General features: G+C 37.7%; 1 protein-coding gene across 1 annotated transcript in view; it reads left to right on the forward strand.

The window, feature by feature from the left end:
• Positions 1 to 27464, forward strand: part of LOC127652711 (serine/threonine-protein kinase LMTK2-like) — a 67382-nt gene that overhangs the window by 26051 nt on the left and 13867 nt on the right. The window contains exons 2-6 of the mRNA XM_052139032.1: positions 9072 to 9202; positions 9559 to 9709; positions 13594 to 13670; positions 14206 to 14324; positions 19599 to 19686. Coding sequence (XP_051994992.1) covers positions 9072 to 9202; positions 9559 to 9709; positions 13594 to 13670; positions 14206 to 14324; positions 19599 to 19686 — 566 coding nt within the window. The remainder of the gene's footprint in view (positions 1 to 9071; positions 9203 to 9558; positions 9710 to 13593; positions 13671 to 14205; positions 14325 to 19598; positions 19687 to 27464) is intronic.

Consider the following 27464-nt stretch of genomic DNA (forward strand, 5'->3'; position numbering starts at 1 on the left):
GAGGCGCTCCAAAGTATCTATAGCCCTGGAAACTGATACATGGTTCTGGAATAGACATAACAGGAATTGGTCAACTAAATTTTTTAAAGCTTAATTATTGGATAGGTATGTGTCATGTGTCATTAAACACTATGCAATAAAGACAAACCTGTAAACTGTGTCTTAGGTACAGACACAGTTCGAGACTCAGAAGCACATGGTCATCAAAATTGTGGAGACCATCCTGCCATTCCTGGTACCTATAAATCATATTACACCCTGGGCATTTTCTGGTGTATGTAGAGATGTCTAAAAGGAGTATGTGGAAGTAACACTTGGTTATGAATGGTTATGATACAATCTTATGAACATACATTTTTTAATGTTGAACTTACTGTCAATGATACTTTCCATGGTGACAATTTTAGCTTTTGCTGTAATCAGCAGTGGTGCACCAAGTGCAGTTTCACCACTGCACATCATACACAATGTTTCAACTGGAAGATAAGTTGATGAAAATTCCTTTGATTTGGTTGCTGCTTCTGGAAGATTAGCTGGAATTTTCTTATTGATATATATATATTGAACAGTGCTTTGAAGGTCAATTGGGGAAGTGAAGATGTGCTCTTCTGAGGGCTGGGGACCCAAGGCATCACTTGATTTAGAATCTTTGTGTGTTGTGAACAAGTTCTTATTTGTTTGGAATAAGTGCCATTTGGCTATATTTTTGTGAGGGCAAGACATTCGTGGCTTTGCACATGGGCAGTGCCAAGTACTTGTAGTTGAATTGTATGTGACCATTACTCTCCCAAAGCGATTATAGTGATGAACAGTAGGCTCATGTATGGAGAGAGTGATTTGCTTTTGAGATTCACCTAATGCCACCAACACTGAAAATGGAACATGAGCTGTCTGAGCTATTTTTTGTCTTTTCAAACACACTGCCTTCTTTGACTCTCCAATGAATTTAAGCTTGACCATCTCACCAAGGACTCTTGGTTCCAGGTGCTCCTCAAATGCTGTCTCAATACAATAATCCAGTGAGCGAAGGTGTTCACAGAGACTATACGTGTGTCCACTTCGGTGAGCAAGTAGCTGGTACTGGCGACACTCCTCCAACTCACAACTTACATGATGAGCTTTACCCCACGTTTTCTCTGAACATGAAGAGGTATAGTGAAACCATGACCACTTCTTTGAACTGCTGACAGTCCATTTGTGGGATCAACACACACACTGGAAAGATGCGAATGCATTGTGATATCTTTTGAATGGTCGGTATGTATTCTGTTAATGTGGATTTTTAAGTTCTTTTTTAGAACAGTGATGGAACAATGTGGGCATTTTATTAAATTTTGCCTTTTGGCAATTGTGAACCGGACGTTGTGGTCAGAGAAGCTACGCAGGTGTCACTGTAGATGGCAGTGAGGACAGTGCAGGTGTCACTGTAGATGGCAGTGAGGACAGTGCAGGTGTCACTGTAGATGGCAGTGAGGACAGTGCAGGTGTCACTGTAGATGGCAGTGAGGACAGTGCAGGTGTCACTGTAGATGGCAGTGAGGACAGGCAGGTGTCACTGTAGATGGCAGTGAGGACAGCGCAGGTGTCACTGTAGATGGCAGTGAGGACAGCGCAGGTGTCACTGTAGATGGCAGTGAGGACAGCAGGTGTCACTGTAGATGGCAGTGAGGACAGCGGGTGTCACTGTAGATGGCAGTGAGGACAGCGCAGGTGTCACTGTAGATGGCAGTGAGGACAGCGCAGGTGTCACTGTAGATGGCAGTGAGGACAGTGCAGGTGACATTGTGGACAAATTAACCACTGCAGATGAAGTTTTAGAGGATTGAAGGGGTACATTTGATCGCATATTTTTAAGTGAGCTTCCATTACATATCTCCTCAGAACAGTTTTGCTGCAATTGGGACAATGGTAATGAGCCTCAGTTCTACAGGGCAAATGGCAACAACATATTCTTTTGCCTGTAGATAAAGCACAGTATGAAAGTCAGGAAAAACAATGCCAATGCATCAATATAAAACCCATACAATTACAGATGTGAACAGTTGAAGTAGATCAAAACCTTTCATTTAAGATGTCCTAAAACCACAAGAATACCCATTCTTATTACAATTTCAATATAAATGTTGCCTACTGTTTATAAAACCCATCAATATATACCATAAAATGATTTGCATATGTAAGGTAACATTTGTGGAAGTGTACATAAGATTGTAAGCATAAATTAAATTTGCATGCACAAGAAAAACTTTGTTAAGGTGTAAATTGTGTTTCAAGCAAAAGAAAACAAAAGTTTAACATTTACTGTTTGCTCTATTGGCATGTGTTTTGGCCCAAATATGGACAAAAGCATTGCAAGTCTGTGAACAACAATTTACATGCGAAAACAACAGTTTAGAGAATGTTTCAGAGCAGTACCGTCTTGTTTATTTGAAGGACAAATATGTACGAATGTGCTTGTGCACCTACAATTACAATCCAATAGTTGAATGCACCTACCTTGGAAAACAACTGCTTTTTTTAAATGCCCTTCCCAGTGTAGGTTTATTTTTTTCTTGGTGGTTGGCTTCAGGGAAGGGCATAAACTGCAGTGGTATAAAGTGCAACATGATGTGCACTGTGGTACCAGGGGTTTTCAGAAACTAAAATAACTGAATGGTGCATCATGCATCTGTAATGAAACCAATGATAAAATTGATATTAGACTGTGTACAGGAAATTACATTCGAATGTAATGAGCTGTGCTGAACTGAACTGAGATGCAAGGTCGAATGACCGAATATTGCATGTATTTTTACATTACGTATTTTACAAAAAATGTAGACATTAAAACAGGACGGGACGGTCCAAACGCTATTGAACTACACTGGGTTCAACGTGCAAACCATGTAATACCACTCTATTAAATAGTTTCCTTTATGTATTTAATACCGTGAGTGGTTGTTAGGCATAACATTAATTTATTTTTATTTGTATCAGAGATAAAAAATAGCGTATATTAAGGTAAAATGTAAAAATCTTATCATGTAACGAAAAAGCATATATATATATATATATATATATATATATATATATATATATATATATATATATGTTTACGAAACGATTTTTGAATGATCTGTTCTCAATCCGACACAGCCAGTCTTTGTTTAAAGTAAACAGAGTTAGACTGACAGGCATTAGCTCGTTTTGTTCAGTAATAATAATAATAATAAAATTGTCATTTTGCAGCCAATTCAGAAAATTGTACCAGCGATTTACATTATTTAAACTTTTAACAAGTCAATACTTTACTTATATGATGTTTAACAAACTGCTGGAGAGATTCTGTACTAGAAGATGACATAGCGCCCCTTACTGTATAACATTGAAAACATGGATAGCTGAAGCGGAAGCGCTAGTGTCTGAGCGTGCAAGTGACGTCACTTGCAGCGGAAGCGCTCGTGTCTGAGCGTGCAAGTCTGAGAGTGCAAGTCTGCAGCCAGACCCTTCCATGCAACTGATAGCAGCGGACACGAGCGCTCAGCTTGATTTCAAAAACAACAGATTTTAGCGCTAGATCTCTTATTTAATAACGGACTAAATGAATGATCTGCTAGTTAACTGGAGATGTTTTATTTATTTGTATTAGGTACATCCGTGCCTCAATGTTTCAAAAAGTGAATGTGTGTGAAACCACAGTAAAAAACAATTGGCGTTGATTGACGCCAATCGGACGTTCATGTTTTTTTTCGTCTATTTGAAAGTTAAGCTAATAATAATATGTTGCATTCTATACGGCCTGATTATGTCATTTTTAAGTTACATAGACTGCCTCCAGTTTTCCTCAACTTGACTAATTAAGAGGCGATATATTTGACCGGCATATCATCAAAATGTCCGTAAAACGAAACCTCTGCCGGTCACTTTGACCGGCACCATTTTTTCTAGCGGAAACTCTGGCACACAAGCTGTAATAGCTGAAAAAAGAAGGTATGACCGCAACAACAACTCCAAAAACTCACTGTAATAAAGCCTACTACTTACCCAGCTGGCTCGTCATTTTGAGTTCGCAGAGTCACAGGATGTTTCCTTTTAAGATGCTCGTTCATAGCAGTTGTGCAGCCATGGTATGACATTTCCGCTTTGCATAGTGAACAAAGCACCTTTCTGTTCGGCTGTAGTTTAAAGTATTCCCATACTTTGGATGATCGTGGTCTGGCTTTATGTGATAAAGCCAGATTGTCATTTTCACCATGAGCTGGAGCAGAAGCCGCCATTACTCGATATTTAAACGTAAATAATGAATGTGACGCGTCGACGCATTTCATTCGTGTCGACGTATTTTCATAGTCGACGTAATCGATGACGTCGACGCGTCGTTGCGGCCCTAGTGCAATGGCTTGTTTAAGAGAGGGGGCACAGCAATAAATAACTTATGAGGAAAATTATGAGACACTGTTTTCTGAGGTGCTATGACAGATGATTGCATAATTCCAATTTTATTTCTGATTATTTAAATTGTATCTGTAAAGAAATTCATGAAGTCATTACTCTTGTTCTAGCAGGAAACCGATGGAGTGCGTACTCCAGGTAGGGAATGAGGTTTTGCCCCAAGTGAAGGAGTTCAAGTACCTCGGGGTCTTGTTCACGAGTGAGGGGACAATGGAGCGGGAGGTTGGCCGGAGAGTCGGGGCAGCAGGGGCGGTATTGCACTCGCTCTATCGCACCGTTGTCACGAAAAGAGAGCTGAGCCGAAAGGCAAAGCTCTCGATCTACCGGTCAATTTTTGTTCCTACCCTCACCTATGGTCATGAAGGTTGGGTCATGACCGAAAGAACTAGGTCGCGAGTACAAGCGGCCGAAATGGGCTTCCTCAGAAGGGTGGCGGGCTTCTCCCTTAGAGATAGGGTGAGGAGCTCAGTCACCCGTGAGGAACTCGGAGTAGAGCCGCTGCTCCTTTGCGTTGAAAGGAGTCAGTTGAGGTGGTTTGGGCATCTGGTAAGGATGCCCCCGGCCGCCTCCCTAGGGAGGTGTTTCAGGCACGTCCAGCTGGGAGGAGGCCTCGGGGAAGACCCAGGACTAGGTGGAGAGATTACATCTCCACACTGGCCTGGGAACGACTGGGGTCCCCCAGTCAGAGCTGGTTAATGTGGCTCGGGATAGGGAAGTTTGGGGCCCCCTGCTGGAGCAGCTGCCCCCGCGACCCGACTTCGGATAAGCGTTTGAAGATGGATGGATGGATGGATGGATTACTCTTGTTCTGCGATGGAATATCTGGTTCTGTTGAGGATTTATTCCTAACCAATTTAGCCATAGTACTGAATAAACATCTAGGATTGTTGTGGTTATTTTCTATGAGTTCACTAAAATATGCTGACCTGGCAGCTTTTAGTGCCTGTCTGTATCTACAGACACTATCCTTCCATGCACCATGAAATACTTCTAATTTTGTATACCAACTCTAATGTGAATTAGGCTACTGTAGTTTAAATCGGAGGCACAATAAAGCATATATTCTTAAATGCTCTTATACTTCTGTTTCATGACACATACAAAGGATTATGAAATGAATCTAATGACACACTTTAGGAAGCTTATTGGCCACATAAAAAGCATATTAAAACTAGGGATGCACTAATAGAGATTTTCTGGGCAGATAATAGACTTTTAACTGCTAATGTAACATTTTGAGTTATAAGTCTTTAAACTGGAGCTGCTAGCTAATAAACTAAAAACATCTCACTTGAAACAAAAAAGGGTTTAAAGCTTGGAATCTGAACTTCACAATCTAATCAACTCTTAACTGCTGCTATTTAAGGTTTAGTGCGTGCAATGTGAACCAAAAGTGTGACATTCACTGTGGGACTATATAGAACCATAATAAATTTTTGGGGAATATATCAGCCATTATACCATTAGCAAGGTGATAATATTTAGATTACATTTTCTGCCTATTTATCCTGCAGCCCTAATTAAATCCATCGCAATATTCAAATCATCACAGATAAATTGTAAATATTTTAAATATATCTACCAGCCAGCACTAGTTTGGGTTGTGCAATGAGTGCCAAAAAGCAGCTCCTTGATGCTGCAGGATTTCAAATATGACTCCTCTCAACTGTGAATGTGATGGGAGTTTTGAACAAGAGTTAGACCCTGTCAAAGTACGCTAAACCACCTTAAATGGAATTAATGTTCAAAATGGGTTTTTATATATGGGCTATAGGGTTACTGGTGCAACATTTATTACTATTATTGGAGATCATGCCAACCACTGCTGAAAGATCTGCGTTAACATGCAAGTCATTGATAAGTCTGTCGGCGAATTGCACAAGACAAACTACTGTGGTAGCAGAACAAACACACACGTGACACTGCTGGTCCAGCTCATCTGATTTCAGATCTATGTTACTCCTGCCTTGATAGTCTTTTGCAACCAATTATACTGCCTTCTGTTGTGACCTCAGGATAGGTTTTTGTTTTGATGAGTGGAATTGAGAGCGGTGTTAATGGTAGTGCGGTGACAGAACAGGTGGCGATGCTGATCCAGCCTTTCAACACTGACTTCCTAACTGTTGTCGGACACATCCATAGCAGAATGTTCACCAATAGTTTAGCTGCATACTGCTGAGAGATCAGACTCATCCTATAATCCCTCAAAGATAGAGATTGAGAACAAATTTCCTTGGGTACCTTGTTAAGGCTTATTTACACCGAGAGTGAATGTTTGTCTCATCACGATTACATTGAAATTTTACCCTGCTGCTGTGATGATTTGTGTTTTTGGACCAAAACAGTTATAATTTAGTCATATATAATAATTTTGAAATGCTCTGTTTTAAGGTGTTTGGGGCCGGATTTCATGTTCTTAAGAAAAAAATTAAGAAAGTTCTAAATGATAAGAAGTTGGTAAGAACGTTCCTAAGTGCAATTCTTGATTTCTTGAAGTGATTAATATACAAATATTTTCTTAGGAACATCTTAATTTTTTAAGAATAAAAAGACAGGCTTTGCCATTGTCTGATCAGCCTGCTCATGGAGTGGCCTTGTCTAATAGCCTACAAGTAGTTCAATACTTCAACACTGGTAAATTGTAAAAATAAAAGTAGCATGCACCTCACAATATTGTTTTTGAATGTAAAGTGTGTGAGATGTGTTAGTTTAATGACATTAACTGTCATAGGAGAATTGATATGGTGGACAAGAAAAGAAACAACAACTTCAGTAGTCAAGAGCTTGATGTTCTTGTTTAGGAAATTACTGAAAGTAAAAAGTTCTCCTTGGGAAGCTTGATAATTATATCACGGTAAACTCCGATAGGGATGTGGATGGTGTGAATAAGAAAGTCTCAGCTTTTTAATGTTATAATAATTATGTTTCTATGAACTTTAAAGATTGCGGAGAGAGAGCGCTGTATGCAGTGCATCTGTTTGAATTAGCATGATTGAAAAAGCTTCAAAACTACATTTATTGTTTGAATTTGGTGATGACATTTACATGGTTTACAAGCTGAAAATAAAAATATAATTAATCACAAAAGGGTCAAAAACTTTTTTCGGTCTGAAATAACATTTCTACATTTAAGACTCATGAAAAATCCAGTAAATTCATTAAACATCTAACCGTTTAGAATTTAAGACCACTGTGAGGTTATCCTAACTTTAAGATGTTATTTACGACGATAAAGAATTTCAATGCTGCTTAAGTTTTATTCATAAGAACAATCATAAGAAAAAATATAGCCAATTGGGGTCAAGCCAATTATCAGCACCATGTGCAACAAAAGAAGCTTTGTGACATGTTTTTGGTTTGAGTCCGATGGACAGTGTATGTGGAGTTAAAAAATGTAAACATTTAATCATAAAAAAAATACATTTATTTGAAAAATAGCTACTACTTAGAATTTGGCCCAGTATGTGGTGCTGTTCTGAAACTGCTCAGATAGTTTCTGGGCATGATGGTTATCATGCAGGAAAGCGTTCAAATGTTATAAGCCAAAAAAAATTATTCTATCTCCTGACCAGTAGGGACAGTGTGCTAAATGCTGCAGGTAACCTCAGGGCCTAATGGTGATGGCACGTACCATTTTTCGTCCCAATCCCTCAAAGCATTGTGGAGATACAGCCTCAAGTTAAATTTTGCACATTCTTCATCAAATTCATTGAAGTGCCAGTCAAAAACGGTATGGTTTATCAAAATTCTGTTAATATCTTTTTGTCATGAGTGCCTCTAGATGATACAGGCCAGTTTTCGTTGCAATCGGACAAACAGTCTTTAAGGAGTTCGAAAAAGTAGGTTTCAAAACATGTGTTTCACCCATTCAGTGGCAGCAGCAGAATGAGATGCGTTTTTAAAAGTTGGCCTTGTACGCTCTTAAAACGCAGCACACATTGCCAGTGTTGTGCGGAAAGGAATCAATGCTCCATCAAAAATGCCCATGTTTGGAAAGGACCAACAATTAAGAATAGTGCAGATGAGTGAAAAAAATGGTCCAGGATGCCTTCAAAACACAGCGCATCTGAATGAAATGTAATGTTCTTTTTAGAGTTATAACTTGACATTGCATCTTTTAAAAGTGACACGAGATGTCTAGTGCACTTTTATGTAGAAAAACATTTAAATCCAGACAGGCACATGAAAGTGTCCTGTGTAAATCCACTTTGGATGAATCTTCCATGACAGGCCCATCTCTCTCCTCTTCCCCTGTGTGACTGACTGAGCACCAGTGGGCGAGACCAAGGGTGCAATGATGGAAGAATAGGCATTGCACATGCAGATCTATTTGGTCCTTGTGACGTCACAAGTTCCACAAATTCCAAACAAGCCATTTTTGCTGTTTGGTTTAAATAAATGCTCTTTCTGTTGAGGAGGAAGTTTTCAGTTCTGAAACTTACAGTATGTTTTTATAGTACAAAAGATCAAGAAAAATTTGTCATGTCATGACCCCTTTAAGAACAGATGTAATTAAATTGATTGTCTGAAAAATAATGGTGTATACTAGACAAGGAATCCATCTACTATATTATCACTACTTTAACATTCATGCAGTATGTAACACATTGAGCTTTAATCAGGTGACTTTGTTTGTTCAGGAGAGTCTGCTGGAGACATTGATGTCTCTCTGACTGTCTCACTGCTGTTGTCTCTGGCGGTGTTAGTGGCTCTTGCTGTATTGCTGCTCAACTGTGCGTCCTGCTGCAAAGAGCAAGAGATCAACTTTAAGGTGAGTGAAATATCATCATATCTGTCTCTGAAATCACCCTAATAGGTTGGGAAATTAACATTTCCCCACCAGACATACTGGCTGCTGATTGCTTAAATTTCTCCCCAAATTCACATGTATAAAATAACTATATACAAGAAATTGAATAAACGCACAAAGACTGTTTTAAGTGTACCTAAAAAGAACCTAGTTTTCTTTACACAGCGTTTTAAAATGTGTCCCTTTTTTAAGCAACTCCTTTCTTGTCCAAAGTCAATCTGAGGTGTCCCAAAGGCCACCTGCCACTGTGACCTGCATTTGGGTGGAGCTGGCTTTAATCACCTACCCTTTCTAAAATGAGATTTTTGTTCTTTTAGGAATTTGAAGACCACTTTGAGGATGAGGTTGATTTCACACCCCCAGCGGAGGACACCCCCTCTATGCAGTCCCCTGTGGAGGTTTATACACTCACTGTTCCACCTGTGCTACTCCCTGGACCTCCTCACCTCCAACTGCCCCGCTTAACAGGTCAGAAATATGTTCCCTACAAATGCACCCCTTTGCATCAAGTGCAAAATTGCATTAGTCTCTCTCTCAATTGTTCCTCTAAATCAGTAGTTTTCAATTGTTGGGCTGCAGGTCTGTCCTGATCTTTTCTGTCAAGGACAGAAGGGAAAAACAATACTAAAATGCAAATAATGAGATGCAACTGACTGCATAATAATGCACAGTTAGTATAGCAGAATAAATCTATTACTAAGAGAGGTGAAAACAGTTGCCAAATCTTATGGTGTTGACTTTCATGACTGTGCATTTTTCAAACTATTTTGCCACAAAAGGCATTTTCCACACAACTGTGGAACTAGTACCTGAAGTTCAGATATAAGTTGTTCACATTCTTGTTTCATACTTGCGCTGAATTTCTTCTCCATAAATACTCGGCAGAGCCGGAACAGCAGCATCTGTCCATCTAACCATTTTCATTTGGAAAACCTACAAGTTTCAGCAAAGCTTACTAACTGGTCTTTTAAAAGTCAGTCTGTCTGATGGCTGATGCTGTGTTTTTCTTTACCAGCGAGAGACGTTTGCTGTTCTGACTCCACCTAAATAGTTATTTGCAAGGAAATTACTACCTTTTGAGCAGGTACTAATAAGGTTCCTGAATTTCCACACATTCGTGTGGTGAAAAAAACAATGTGATCCAGAAATATGTCCAGGTTGGTAAACTAAGGTCGCTCGGTAGACATTTGCCAAATTATGCCATTGCCAACACCGACAGGTTGCTTGACATTCCCTCAAACTATTAACGAAACTGTTCAAGCTAAACAAAAATACAAGACTAGATTAAATACAGGTGGAAATGAGCAACATTGTCTAGCTAAAACTCTAGTAATGTGTTTTGTGCATCAAATTATTGACTTCCGAGAGCATAAATCCACTTAAATTCATGAAACATTAAGAAATCAAACACAGCGGGAGTATAATGCATTCTTGCTCTTGTGATACTGCTTAAAAATAATTAATCTAAAATAAAAGTTTACTGTAACTTTGGAATTTTAAATAATGGATTATCCTTGCATAGGTGTGCTTTAAACAATTTGAATGCATGATGTGGAGGCAAAGAACTTCCAATTTCTCTACAAAGTGCATTAAAATCAGTTACCCTGCTTATACCATGGTCACTTGCGTCATCATGTGTCGTCTCTGTTACGGACAGTTTTAAAAGGGTTACTTGCATAATGAGGGGAAGCCATCCAAAATGCTTTGAAACCTGCAGACTTTGCCCTCTTGAGACATTATGGAATCCATTAGGATAGTTCACCCAGAAATTGAAATTCTCTCTTTATTTTACTCACACTCATGCCTTCCTCAGATGTGCATGATTCACATGGTCTTCAGCAGAACACATTGAATTTTTTGATGAATATCTCTGTAGGTCCATACAATGCAAATGAATGTGACCAGACATTTGTAGCTCCATAAATGACATAAAGGAAACATAAAAGTAATCCATATGAATCCATTGGTTAAATCCATGTCTTCAGAAGTGATATGATAGATGTGGGTTAGAAATTGATAATGTAAGTCCTTTTATTTAATTTTTTTTACTTTAAATCTCCAATTTCATATGTGAAAGTAAACGGGTACCACATGTGGCTTTCAGATGTAATAGTGAAAATGGAGATTTAGAGTAAAAAAAAAAAAAGAAACTGGGATGGCATGAATTTAAATTTTTGGGTGAACTATACCTTTAAGGCTGCAATATATGATTGAAATTCCAAATAGACCATGGTTTAATAAATAATAAAGGCATATTTTAAAAGTAAATGCTGGTGGTGTTTCCCTTTTAACCCACTGCCCTTTAGAGCTGGATTACATGGAATTCACAATGCTTTATTATGGTATTGCTCACTTGAAGGATTTCCATGTGGAAATAAGATTTCAGCAGTGTTTCCCACAGGATTTTGTGAGACTGTAGTGGGTGGACCTCGGACCCTCTAGCGGGGTCTGGGGGCATGCTCCCCCGGAAGAAAATTATGTACATTTTCAAGTTAAATGCATCAATCTGGTGCACCTTGAGAGCAAAATTAAGAGGCTAGATCTATGAAGAGCTTTGTGCTGTAGTAGTAATTTAATCACACATTGGTTGTATAGATAGTAATGGTGATTCCAGGGCAAAAAAGTCACACCCACAAAGCATGGTAAATGAAACATTACTGCTAAAAATATTAGCGCTACTTCAAGTTGATTAGTTAACATTACAAATAGCCTAACGTTACATGATGAGCTAACTTGCTCCTCAGATGCTGAAAAGTTGTCGTACATTGATAATGATCAAATTGTGTTTTGACTAGTGGATAACTGCAGTGGATACTGTAACGTTAGTTAACAATGTTTGCCACAGCACACTTTAAGAATAATACCACGGCACACCACTATCCTATATAACCATCTTCAATAGTTTTCCTTTTCAAGAACTTGTCAATGTTTTCTGTCCGTCTTAGTGGCGTGTTTACATAGTCACATAGGTACTTGTAGATTTGTTCTTGCAATGCCACAGCAAATTACTGGGATGCAAACTCATGAGTGGTTGAAAAAGGTGAGACAATCACCGGTCCAAAGCTGGGGATATTTTTTTATTTTTTTATTTTAAGAATAAGCATCTAAATGCACCATTTCCAATGATTTTTGTGATTCAAGTTTACAATTGTGCAGAATTAGCTGCAAAAATAGAGTATTTTGGTGAGGATTGCTTCTGTTTCACAAATTTATTTAATTCTATTAACTGATTAGTTCAGTGACCCCTTCTGGAGATGTCACTATGTGGAGACAAATGAGCGTCTAATATGCTATGAGCGAGTCATTTAATAATTTGAGTCGTTCACGACCGAAATCTACCAAGAGAATTCATAGTGTTTAAGCATTAAAAGAACAAAGCAGATCTATAGACTTCCTAAAATCTGAGCATTATTTTTCATCCTAATAGACAATAATAATAGTCAAATAATATTAATGAGTATCAATAATGTCCTTATTCTCCTTTATTAAAACTTGCATGACTACAAATTTACTGACTTCAGAATTATAAACACAAAGCAGATCTACGGTATCATTTTCCTACAGTATTTAAACAGCTGAACATGACTTCTCAGAAAAGACCACAGTAATAGACCAATAATAATCATTTTGAGTTTCAATAATGTTCTTTCGTCATTGTAAAGCGCATTTCACATGATTTGAGTCGATGCGTCAACGCTCCGTTCAATGCCAGCGTCAAGCGCTTTGGTGTTAAGTGACGTCACTTCATAGACTTCAATGTATTCTGCAGCGCTGACGCGATGTCACGTGAAAGACCCTTAACACCTATAAATATCACTCACTTTTACATATTAATCATAGCTCTTCACAATCACAAACGTGTCCAATTATTGTTTTTCAAAACTTAACTTAACCTCACAACTTAACACAGACTGATGTGCTTTATTACCTTTCCTTCAAAAAAAACCTGTGAGAATAGTAAATATAATGCAGTGAAAGATAACATACACTGCTGTCGAGTGACTGAGTTTGTGTAGTTTGGCATCTTTTTCAGGCAGATCATTAGATCATGAAACTAATGAGGCAAGTAAACACTGCACTGTATTAAACCAGCTTGAATCGCCTGGGGTAAAACACATGGCAATGAAGTCTTTACATTTAGTAGACAAAGAAGATTAACTGCTTAATTAAATATGTTTTTGAAGGATAAAGTATTGTGCTGAAACAAAGGTCCGCCTTACAGTTTTTCCATGTAAAGCTTAATTATTAAGCATTATGTTCAGACCAATTGGAGCTTGCATTTACTGTTTATTTGGTGTCAGTTGTGATTGCATTGAATTCGATCTGTGTTTGTCTAATGCTTTGTCTTTTAGACGTCTCGTCGGGTCCTCACGTGGCGCGACACTCTCTCAGTTACATTCAAGAGATTGGAAACGGCTGGTTTGGGAAGGTAAGTCTGTCTCCCTGTTTAGATTACAAACTGAAAGTGTGAATAGACTGGTAGACTTGTGTCTTTTGCTCACCTGTGTATGTGACAGTCATTCAGTTGCATCGTGTGAAAGCAAATCACTGTCCTCCCTGAAGTATTTGTTAAGGTCAAATATACAATTTCTCCTGAGGATTAATCTTAAAATCGTGTTCTTGTTGGTACTTGCTCTCATCTCTACACAGGGGCCAGAGTTTGACGTGTTTGAGGGAGCATTATACGGCACTCATGCTGCTCTCCTGCAGCCTGTGTGTGTATGTGTTTACTGAGATGAGGTCTTATGGGAAAACCTTGTTTCCTGATGCTTTTTCCTGCCTTGTTGTGCCATGGGAACATCCTCCTTTGAGCCACCTGCTTTGCAGTGTTCTGCCGACAGGCCTTGTTTTTTTTAGGAAGAACTCGGTTCCTGTTGAAATGTCTTGTTAAGATATATCCAATTTAGTGTCCTTCATAAAAGTACTTTTACAGGTTGACCTCACTCTGTTTGTCTGTCTAACAGGTTCTGCTCAGTGAGATCTACGCAGACCCTGGAGTCGCCCGTGCAGTTGTGAAAGAGCTTAAGGCCAATGCCAGCTCCAAAGAGCAGAATGAGTTCCTGCAGCAGGGAGACCCATACAGGTGAGAGATCATTTCAAGAAGGGTCCCATCAGTATTTTATCAGCCTTACCAGTCTGTATTAGGGCAAAGTTCACTGGTGCCTTTCCACGTCACACTGTGCATTTTAATAATCTGCTTTGTCATGTATGCTTTTCATGTTACTTTAATGGTATTTGTTGCAATAAGCTGAGTAATATTTGTTTGCTGGTCCTTTTTTGCTTACAGCTTCAGCTCTGTTTGTATGCAAAACCACATGTTTACAACAAACCAGAAATATAATTTTAGGGATGCACTGATCCGATACCTGAATAAAATCAAAAAGACTTTTGATTTCACTTGGCGGATTGAGCTATTTTTGCAACCAGTTTAAAACAAAAATGATTACCGGTACAAGACCACTGTCACACACAGCTCCTCACATCCACACAAAATGGTGTTTCATCAAACTCCTAGTAAAACTTTCAGTCAGTGAATGTAATGAATAGAATAAAACAAGCATATTGTTTCACTTAAGACTGTTATGTTGTATTTGCAAGCACAAAGTTACATACTGATGAGGATTACTTGTCATATTTTTTTTCATGAAACAAAATATTAATAACTATTACATAAACTACACTACATAAAAATGTTTCCTTGATAGCTGACAAAATTCCATAATTGAGCGAGTACATTAAAAAAAATCTGTTTTCAAAACTGCCCAATTTCACTACAGTATGCCTACAATCATTATTTAATTTTGAGCTCTCTGATCGGATTTGGTATGAAATTGCAGGCGTATGCCATTCGTCCATGCGTGTTTATGTTATGTCTGGAAGCACAAAGAAGGATCGACTACCGTGAAGTGATGCGTAGTACAATTCATTACTGTAAACCGGTTCTTTCGGAAGGTTCATTTCACTGAACCGGTTAAAAAAACTATTTAACCGTTTTTTTACGGCATCACAAACGTAATTCTAACATTAGATCGTTATTAAAGAAATGTACATTTCACCCCCTCATTCATATCGGTGTACACACATGCTCATAGTATCAGCAGCGGTTCTCAGTTCATTATACTTTTGACTCTGAACTGTTGCGAAAGTATTGTTCAGCCTGATTTGCGAACTAGTCGAACCAGTTCATACATTTAACAAAAGAGAACCCTGTACAAAAGTAGACATCACTAGTTCTTGGATCATAACACTCCCAATTATTGGCTCATTTCGATTCTGAGTGTCACGCAGGTCCTAGAGACAGGCTATAATTGAGTAATTTGTGAATCAGTATTGACTAGACGCAAATTGTTCTAATCGATGCAGTTCGATTTGTTGAACTGGTGCACGCAGTTCAATTAAAAGTTTCAAAAGACAATTTGCTCATGAACTGGACATCTCTACTACAGTCGTGTGTGTGTGTCGGCTGGATGGATGTTTATATATTTTTTTTTCTCCCGAATTTGGAATGCTCAATTCCCAATGCTCTAAGTCCTCATGGTGGCGTAGTGACTCACCTTAATCCGGGAGGTGGAAGACGTATCTAAGTTGCTCCGTGTCTGAGACGTCAATCCGTGCATCTTATCACTTGCCTTGTTGAGCGCATTACCGTGGAGACGTTGCGCATGTGGAGGCTTCATGCTATTCTCCCCAGCATCCACACACAACTCACCACGCACCCCACCGAGAGCGAGAACCACAAATTATAGAGACCATGAGGAGGTTATCCCATGTGACTCTACCCTCCCTAGCAACCGGGCCAATTTGGTTGCTTAGGAGACCTGGCTGGAGTCACTCCATACGCTCTGGATTTGAACTCGCGAACTCCAGGGGTGGTAGTCAGCGTCAATACTCGCTGAGCTACCCAGGCCCCCAAGGATGGATGTTTAACTGTTTGGAATAACGTATATGTTTTCTGATAGGGTTTAAAGCTTAAATTGGTAGTAATGCTTTAATCAAACATTACTCGTGGAATATTGTGTTTACCAATCACAATGTATTTAATAGGCTACTTTTCCGGTGACTGTAACATGTTTACTAATATTCATTAATTCTGAGAATTTTATAGCATTGCTGTAGTTTTGAGATTCCCCAAGTGTATGTGTGTGTTTGCCACTGTTTACTCGTGTCTTTTTCCCCAGTCACAGAAATGCACAAGCATGCACTTTCCATCTGCCTTTTTAGCATGAAGCTTTTTAAAAAGCCGTTATATGTTCAGGGTACTACAAGGTAGTTGCTAATGAATGTATACTCATCTCAAGTTGTTTATAATGTACCGATTTCATAGTACAGTAATGTACATATTGGGATGGGCACAAGTCCTCGAGTACTCTGAAAACGATGATCGATGGTGATCACACATGATGTGACTTCTGACTTCAAAATTCAGTGACAATTACCTGACAACTAACGTGTCAATTAGGGAGCTTATTTTTCATTTTGAGATTGATTACATTGTGATTTTGAGGGGTACATTGATTGTCAGAGACATCTCATAGCAACCAAACTGATATACGATGCTATAATGCTATTGTTACGATTAGTGTAATTAACTGTGTTTTGAACACCGGTCTCTGCAAAATGTTTGCTAAATGTGTTTTATTATCCATTAATGTAAGACTCATTAATGGATATTCTTTAATAAAAGAGAATGGTTGTCACTGACTGCAAACCTTTCTACCCTGGGGCCGAAAGGTTTGTGTGAAGTAACATACACCGGCATCTTGACGAAATGGGAGTTAAAGATCTCTGCACAAGTTTCCAAGTTAGAAGTCCGACATAGTGTCATTCCGATGCACTTTCCCCAGTTAAAAGGTGGAAATTCCAACAATCCAAATTGAATGGAACACTTAATGACAGTCACTAAAAAACAGTCACTAAAAAACTGCTTCCTAAGATTACTATGGTAACCTGAAGGAAGAACAGACAGACATGCTTTGTACACATTCTTTCAGAGTTGGGAAGCGAATCTTCACATAATGATAAAATATGATGCATTATATTTTGATTATGCAATCTTTTGTACATTTTGTAACAGATTATTTTTATAACAGACTATAGCAATGAATAGACGATACAGTGGAACAACAAGATGCAATGCAGCAGCTAAAGACGTTTGTTAGGCATGTTATTATATACAGTTATGTACATGTCCCTTGAGTACTCGACAAGTAAAAAATATGCTTCATCCCCGTCATTATTGAATCCTCCTTTTGTGTTTTTAGTTCATAGTTTTATTGCTTGCGGTACATAGACCTACTATTGTATTATTATGGTTCACTTGCATTGTCCACTGAGGCTGTAGATTGTAATATATAATAATTAAGTTTCTTCCATTTGAACTCGTATCAGCCATATCATGAATATCATCTCTTAAGTTTGGAATATATGTAGTACAATACAAACGTTAATGTGTTGTAGAGGCGGCGATATGACCAAAGTCTTATTTCACGGTATGAGTTTATATATTAAATAACCATAATGTAATGCCTATTTTTGGAACTCCAGTCAGTGAATTAAATACTTTATAAATGAAAAATACTTCCTCTTTATTTGGAACAAGACAAAATGTTTTAAATTGTTTAATAAATATAAATCAACCTTACCAAAATGCTAAATTTCACAGTGACACATTTCTGTTTGAAATGTTGTTGACCATTATTTTTATTATTATAACTTCAACAGACTTAAGATCTTCTCAAAGCAATGTGGCAAAGAAAAAGTACCAAAAAAAAATCCAGCGAAATAAATAAATAAATAATTAAATAAATAAATGACAGAATTTATCTTTTGTCTTTCATAATATTCTTTTGCGTTCTTCATCTTGAGGTGTTAAAAACATTTGAAACAGATTTATTGCAGATAAAATTGTTCTGCTCTTTGCCAGCTTTAACCCAACCCACACCACAGTTGTCGCACCTGTTTTAATAACAAGCTCCTCTTCATTTTCTTGACCTGTTTGGGAGTCGTCCCGTTCTGTGAAGATTTCTTTCTCCATTTGGGTTTTCCTAGGTATTAATTTACATTTAGGTGTGACTTTATTTCCGCAAAATATTTCCGGTAACTCACCCTGCATCGTTTGAGTACTGTTACTTTTCTAAGAAATCATGATAGTCGCTGATGTCGCTTAGCAGAAGAAAAAAAAAAGTGAGTGAAAAATCTCATAGCCTTACTTTGAAGAAGGGACCTAAACTATATATATGGCCCAGAATATCATGATGACATGTGGATTGGCTCTTTTGACTTCGCAACTGTCAATTTCAAATTTCATTATATTAAGTCACTGATAATGACTTCCATTCTTGGGCTGATTGAGTGCAACAAATGAATATTTAATTATTTCAACGTGGGTCTCAAGACACGTTTTAAAGTTTTAATTTACTTATAATTACCACAGCGTCTAGGCTATTGTATCAGGCTATTGTGCAACACAAAGTCAACATAGAACTGTCTAATAAAGCTTTACTTTTCTCGTTTTACTTTTTACTTAATATTTGAGAATATGAACTGGCTGAATCTTTTGACTATATTAAAAGACTTTATTTTACTCACATTTGTTTACAGCCAGATATATTATTTGCAGTAATCACTACAACATGGTGCTGATAGGTTTATATAGATTTGTTGTACCCTTTTGTGTACTTAGGTTTTGCCCTATCTCAAATAGTGTCTTTAAAATTTGAATATAATTCTCTGCCCTGTTTACAGCCCTGCTAGCAACTACACAGAACAACCTAAAAACTGCATAGCAATGCCTTAGCAACCATATAGCAATGTGTAAATAACCGCTCAGAACACCATAGCAACCACCCAGAAAACCCTTATATAGTTTTGCAGATTCATAATTTTTTATTCCATGTTGTCGTTTAAAGGTGCTGCAATACTATAATGAGCGTGTTTGCATGCTCGTTCTTACACCGATTATGCTTAATATGCCAACAATGTATGCAGTCATGTATGCACAATAAATCATGTTCTTTTTATCGGCATAAAGGCCATAAATGGCTTATGAAAAACCTGATTGATGCAGATAGATTTTTGATCGTTATGGCGATTTCACATGCCATGTAAATGCCTTACCTGGTGATCTTACCGGCTCATCCAATGTCGCACTTGTTGAGCACATGCCTCTTCACTGTTTGATGTCAGAAGTAGAAAATAATGCAATTATTTCAAATGTCATGCAAATGTAGATTTCTTGCATGGTCAGATTATTTGACCTGATATTATGGAGTAATATTATGTTAACAGGTTCAATGATAAACAGAATATGTTATGTATGGCTGGATTTCAGTGTTGTCCATTATTTGTATCTTTACAGGGTTCTTCAGCATCCTAATATACTTCAGTGTCTTGGTCAGTGTGTGGAGGCCATACCTTTTCTGCTGGTTTTTGAGTACTGTGAACTGGTAAGTTAGTGATTTGTGACTTTTTAGAAAAAATCCCAAACATTTGACCATTTCATGAATCCCCAGTAATGTTGGGAAAATGGCCAAATCCCCATGCCTCAAAACGGTAAAGAATGTTCTCTTGAATAGTGCTTAGTCAAATTAGATGCCATATCTAATTTCTCACAAACAAAAACAAGGCAGTGTGGGATAGAACTACAGTCCGATGTATTATAAACACAGTGTACTGTTAACTTTTATCCCCGAATTTGATAAATGATACATTAAAGCAATGCATTTAATCATATTTTTCAGAAATGTACTTCTTTCTGTTTTAAAATTAGCACACAAAACAAATCACCGAGTGCACCTATAAAACATGACATCTGTTATTGAATTCTTCAGCATCAGTCTAGTGCACTAGATGGTCTTGTCTTGCACCCTTGTAAGCAGCTGAATTGCATGGTGGGATCTTGTTCTTGTCTCACAGCTACGCCTGATATCTGGAATTCAGCAGTGAGGTACAGTGGAGTATCTGGAATTCATTTTGAACATTCTGATGAAATCCCAGATACTCCACTGTACCTCACTGCTTTATTTGTTCCCAGTGCTTTAATTAGGCCAGCATCTGTCTGAAGTTATTGGGCCAGTCTCTGTCATTGGGCTGCTTCTTGAACTTGGATTTAGTTTCTGTTTTTCCTGATCTATTTTGGGTGCGCTGCTTGTGCCTGACAAGGATCTGGTCCACATAACTGCCTGCAGTAGGTCGCTCTCCGATTCCCTCATATCCCAGTAAATCAACTGGATACTTTTACTGGCACTGCCACTCTCACATCTCGCTGTGTTGGTACATTTTATCACCATGCTGCCAAAGATGCTGTGAGAAAGAGAAGAGGGTTTGAATACGACACAGAATTGCATTTTAAAAACTGATCTTGCTCTTGCATAAGCACAGAAAAAAACGTTTAGTTTTTTATTTGAAGGTGTGTGGGAATATGATTGCGAAAGTTGCAAATTATTTCTCACGAATCTTTGCGCTTTTAATTTTGTTGTTGGAACTTGCTTATTGCAGGTAGGTGAAAATAAATAATATAGTCAAATAAATTATTGTTCATTAGTAGTTAATACAAATAATGTTGTTTAAAAGTGCATTGAAACAAGTGATTTTTCCATTTATTTCCATTTTATTTCCAATTTCTTTTTGAAGCTTTACATGGAAATTCATAAAATATAATGATTAAATTGCTATTAATTAATACAACAAATATCTTTTTTTAAAGGTGCATTGAAATATGATTGTGAAAAATATTTTTCAGTTTATTTTCAGTTTTTCATTTATTTATGAAGCTTTGTTCTTAATAGTAGTGGTGGGCGATATGACAATATTTATCATGGCAACGATATAAAGTTTCAACTGATAAGAGATTTTGCTATATTGTGATATGTAAATATCCATATGTGTAGTGTGGTCTAATCTGTTGGTGGACAGAGATTCACGTGAGACTTGAATTGAAGATATATGGACAGGGTTTTTCTGCTGCCATCCAAGCAAATTGATTGACCTTCATCGCACGTTTGGCACTTTAAAATCGCTAAATATTCTGCTCATCTGACACATGAATGTTTCTTGAGTAAAGTAATAATAATAATAATAATAATAATAATAATAATAATAATAATGGTCAGCAACATTTGAAACTGAAATTTGGCATACTGTGAAATGTAGCATTTTGGTAAGGTTGATTTTTGAAACAAGTTGATATTTGTTTATTTACTTTGACATTGTCTTGTTCCAAATAAAGAGGAAGTATTTCATTTATAAAGTATTTTATAATAGAACCCACCCCTACTTTTTAGTCTCTAATGTGCTAGTGCAAAGTGAAACAAACAAAAGCATGTCATCATCTAAGCAGTTTCCTGCAAATTAAAGAAAGCGCTTGGCAACACAGATGGAGTTTTGTTCCCCTCCTGACTGCTAATATACCAAAAATAATAATTTAAACCTGGCAGATCACTGGCAGTGTTTGTGCAAACTCACGTTTTGAATCATCTGAGAAAGTATTTCCTGATTAATTTCAGTTTGTGCTGAGGCAGACCCTGCTAGTGCTCTGCAATTAGTTAGCTGCATGTTAATCCCACAGCGCTAGTGGTTAGGTGCATTCTGCACACCTGACCAGTTGTTAGGAACAATGCCGTGGTCCGGAATCCTCTGGGCTTAAGCAGGTGGATGGCTCTGAGCCATCCCGCCCATCTCCATAGAAAGCATGAGCTCACTGTGGCCCGTTGTTCCGTAATGCAGTCTAGGCCCTTTCCTGGTGTTACAGCTTGGGCTTTGACCCAAGCCGGTCCTCCCGAAGTCAGAGTGCAGCTTCACAAGAATCAAAAGGCCAATTTGGGAGTCCTATAACCTTTTTTTTCTACTTTTCAACCACTGAATAGCCCCCCATGTTTTAATTCATAAAATAATAACTGAGTGCCACTTACTGAATTAAACATCCAACGTGACGTGTACTTGCTCAGTGAGCAATATGCATTATATACTGTACAGTAAGCAGTACACTAGTATTCCATTCCAAACATGGCCAATCAAAGGTGCAAAGACAGGAAGGGCTTTTTTTAAGGATATTATTCTTTAAGGATTTTTATCTTACATTTTACATAAAGATGTTTGTTGAACTTGTCATGCCGGAGGAAGAGAGAAGCACCTTTGAAAGGTCTTTGGCTAGCTGATTGTCTTTTGTGTATCACTGGTAACCATTGATTACCCTGACGCAGTGCATTTTAGACAGAAATATAACCGCTGGGTGCAATAGGAGCTGGTTTGCAGAATGCCAGTTGATCCCTGATTGAGTGACCGTCTCTCCTGTAAAGGCTGTCTTTAGGGAACTGCTGTGTGTGTGTTTAGGCAGAGGCATAGCTGTAATATGATGTGGATTTTGACTGTACTTTATTAGATCTAAAAACAACTGTACATTAACTGTATGCTTTTGCACAAAAATTTGAAAGTTGTACAAAATCACAATTTTCATCCATAATTAGTGGGAAAACTTTCAAGAACATGGCCAAGTCACAGAGAAAATATTTCACACCGAAATAAAAAAAAAAATGTATTCTATTTTTCTTATAGAAAATGAAGCCTATTTTTAGGACTAATATGATTTTTTGCATTATGACATTATTTTTATAACAATTGAGCACATTCCGGTCAATAATCATTCCCAAAAGTAATTAATAAAAATAATAATATTATATTGAAATATTTATACATCATGCTAGTTTTTGTTATTTTGCTTTTTTATTTGTGCTGAATCAAATTAAAGAGAAATCATTGTGATGACAACAGCCTCACAGTTACCAGTAAAAAGAATGAAAAAAATAAAACTTCAAAAGTTAAACATCTGCATACAATAATAATAAAATGTCCTTAATTGTTATTAAAATAATGTCACAATGCAAAAATGATCCTAAAAAGGCTTATTTGTCTATCATCAGCATATAATGTATTTGTTAGTGATTTTGGGGTGAAATATGACTTGGATGTGTTTTCGTGAGATTCAGCCCCTATTGTGTTCAGGTTTACTGAAATTGTGGGTCAGTTTGCTTGTGGTCCCTTAATTTTAGGCACTGAAGATGTTTGGATAGATTACAACGTCAGGCACACTGAAGTTATGCTAAGCACACTTCATCATTCATATCATCATGCTAGTCATTATTAATGGAAGATAATTCATGATAAAATGAATTATGCTTGAATTACAAGTGGATAAATGAAAGGGAGATCAATTTGCCAATCCTTGCATTGTTGAAACAAAGCTCCTTCTCTGAATTGCATTACAGGTTGTCTGATTTGCCAGAAAGTTAAGGATATTTTATGTGAGTGGTGGCAGTAATGCTGTTTCTCCTGCAGCATTCCAAAGGGAGTAGATTGCCCTGTGTTGCTAGGAGTCAGAGAAATCAGGATCCTCTTAGGGCCAGAGTCTACACCCCCTGTGACTTATGTAATCAAACTCAGTCATTGAGCGAGTGCTCTGAAAGTGGTGGAGACGAATGAATGATTCATCTGACTTCTTTTTTTTTTGTTTAATTTTTTAATTTTTTGTGAATTTAAATATTTTTTTTAATTCGTCATCTTACACTGATACCTAGTGGCGTGGATGCAGCATCATTCAAACACATTCGTTTTCAGTTACTGATGCCATTGTAAAAATATTCAATTTACAGTCAGCCTTTTTTAATTTAATCCATGAATGAAAGTGTCCAATACAAAACGGTTACCGAGATGTAGTATTCGTCTGGTCATGTGATTCTAACATGGCAGCGGTCATGTGTGGACCCTCTCCATGTAGAATAAAACAGCTTTTATATGGTTACTGATATGATTTCATATTAGCAAACTATAGTTTTGTCAAGTCGTTTAGGACATCTACTTTGTGCAAGACATTTTTCCAACAATTTTTAACAGACTGATTGTTTCACTTGAATTGACTATCACAATCCCAGCATATCCCGCGGCTATGTGCATCCTATTGTTGGACTCCGAGGTGGGTGGGGAGCGGGAGTAATGAAACAAAATAACACAAATATGACTAACCAAAAAAACCCTAAACGACTAAAGTTGGAACAGAATGTGGATGGTGACTCTGATACTTGTTGCATGTTCTCCCAAAAAAGTGAAAATAGGCAGAGATACATTTTTTTTGAATCTGAACTACCTGATATGTCTGTGACTAAGCTGTCCCCTTTTGGAATACAAAAAGGTATCTCCGGTATAGCAGGGACCGTTAAAAATGGGAAAAAACTACGGTCTGGACAAATACTTGTGGAATGTTCCAAAAGAATTCACACAGATAATCTAATGTGGCACATATACGCTGGCCAATGTTCCTATAAAAGCCTTGTATCATCCATCTCTATACAGCAGTAAAGAAGTTATCTGTACCAGAGAGCTACAAAATATGGATGAGGCTGACATAGCATCGGAATTGACTGAACAAGGTGTAAACATTTTTACAAGAATTACAATCAAAAAAGAAGACCAGATGGTTATAACAGGAACTAACATAGTGACATTCAGCAAACCACAACCACCAGAAATGATCCAATTAGGATGTTTGAGTGTACCTGTCTGCAGGATGTAAAAACAAGTCAGTATGCTGTAATTGTGTAGAGGAAGGACACGAATCAAGCTTTACAAGACCGGCAAAATGCAGCAACTGCGCAGCTGATCACTCTGCCTCATCAAAACTCTGTCCAGTTTGGATTAAAGAGAAGGAAATCCAGAGAGTGAAATGTATGGAGAGAGTTATGTTGAAGCATGCAGAGTGGTTGAGGAGCCTCCTGCATTTAATATTAGGAAATCGTATGCCTCTGTGGTAAAACCAATCATGAGAACTGCTGAATGCCAGACAGACTTGACCTGGGTGAATAATGACAAACACAATACATGAACTAAGATTCTATCTCAGCTAAAAAGAAGACTCAAAGCACCCACCGCCAAAATACATTAAGTCAGACCCAAGTCACTGAAGAACAAAGCTGAAAACAACCAATCTTCAAGAGGGAAAAAGACACAAAGTAGTATAAGAACACAATTACCAAAAGTTAATCAAGGAAAAAGATGTCAAAAGACTGAAATTTCAAAGGATATTGAAATGAAAGAGAACATAAATTCGCATAGCCGTAGCTTATCTCCTAAATGCTGACGTAAAGGGCATGTACCGGTTTTGCTATTTGAGAATGAATAATCACATTATTCAGTGGAACTGCCGAGGGATTAATGTAAACTTTGCTGAACTGCAGCGTTTATCTGCTGTTGTTAATCCCATTGCCTCTTGACTTCAAGAGACTCACTTGGTACCAAGCAGATCTTTCACAAGTTTTCCTTTTGAGTGTACGCATGACCAGACTGTTTACACAAGATGCCGTATTGGCCATTCCAGACTTACACGTATGTTTTTGTTGAAAGGGAAGTGCCACCAACATGTGATTTTTGTCAGACAACACTGTCTATAAAACACATTTGACTGGAATGTCTTACTTTTAATGCTACTAGGCAATGTTTTTACTCAAAATGTTTAAAAAAAATAAAAAATAATCACTAGGGAAAATTGTCATTTTATTTTTAATGAACTATTGAAATGAAAGATCTTATATACTGATCATTGTGTATATTACTGTATTATATTTTGTGTATATCACCTTTTATAACTACCTTGATTTTGCTATGAAAGTAGCCAGTGATGCTGACATGGTAATACAAATAAATAAATCACAATTGCAGTGGGTCAGACATTTTTTAAGTTAACTGTGCCTTTAAGCAGCTTGGAAAATTCCAGAAAATTATGTCAAGCCTTTAGGCAATTAGCCTCTAATAGTAGTTCCATATGTATTTTAAGGCCTAACTTCAAACTCAGATGCCAAGACCTAAAAACAAATTGTAGACCTCCACAAGTCTGGTTCATCCTTGAGAGCAATTTCCAAATACCTGAAGGTACCATGTTCATCTTTACAAAAAAATTGTATGCAAGTATAAACACCATGGGTCCATGCAACCATCATACCGCTCAGGAAGGAGACGCATTCTGTCTCCTAAAGATGAACGTATTTTGGTGCGAAAAGTGCAAATCAATCCCAGAACAACAGCAAAGGACCTTGTGAAGATGCTGGAGGAAACAGGTAGACAAGTATCTATATCCACAGGAAAACGAGTCCTATATCAACATAACCTGAAAGGCTGCTCCACAAGGAAGAAGGCACTGTTCCAAAACCACCATAAAAAAGCCAAACTACAGTTTGCAAGTGCACATGGTGACACAAATCTTAATTTTTGGAGAAATGTCCTCTGGTCTGATGAAACAAAATTGTAACTGTTTGGCCATAATGACCATTGTTATGTTTGGAGGAAAAAGGGTGAGGCTTGCAAGCTGAAGAACACAATCCCAATGGTGAAGCATTGGGATGGCAGCATCATGTTGTGGGGGTGCTTTGCTGCAGGAGGGACTGGTGAACAAAATAGATGGTATCATGAGGAAGGAAAATGATGTGGATATATTGAAGCAACATCTCAAGACATCAGCCAGGAAGTTAAAGCTCTGATGCAAATAGGTCTTCCAAATGGACAATGACTCCAAGCATACCTCCAAAGTTGTGGCAAAATGGCTTGAGGACAGCAAAGTCAAGTTATTGGAGTGGCCATCACAAAGCGCTGACCTCAGTCCGATAGAAAATTTGTTGGCAGAACTGAAAAAGTGTGTGCGAGCAAAGAGTCCTACAAACCTGACTCAGTTACACCAGTTCTGTCTGGAGGAATGGGCTAAAATTCCAGCAACTTATTGTGAGAAGCTTGTGGAAGGCTACAGAAAAAGTTTGTTGGAAATTAAACAATCTTAAATATAATGCTACACCGCGGAGACTCGCAGCATGTTGAGGCTCATGCTACTCTCTGCGAGCCATGCACAAATTACCGCGTGTCCCATTGAGAGCGAAACCACTAATCGTGACCATGAGGAGGTTACCCCATGTGAAAATACCCCCGGCTGGAGTCACTCAGCACACCCTGGATTCGAACTCGAGACTCCAGGGGTGGTAGTCAGCAGCAATACTTTCTGAGCTACCCAGGCTCCAAGTTAATATTAATATTAACAAATTAAATTAAAACAAGGTAGCTTTCAAGTGTTTCTTAAGTAAACATTGCTTCAAGCTTTTAAAGTAATTTTTAAAAAGTCTGTAATAAAAATGCTAAATAACCCAATACAAAATAAAAATGTTATTGTGTGAATTTTAGATAATCATTAATACTG

The sequence above is a fragment of the Xyrauchen texanus genome, chromosome 12 (genome assembly GCF_025860055.1).
Source record: "Xyrauchen texanus isolate HMW12.3.18 chromosome 12, RBS_HiC_50CHRs, whole genome shotgun sequence".
Lineage (NCBI taxonomy): Eukaryota > Metazoa > Chordata > Actinopteri > Cypriniformes > Catostomidae > Xyrauchen > Xyrauchen texanus.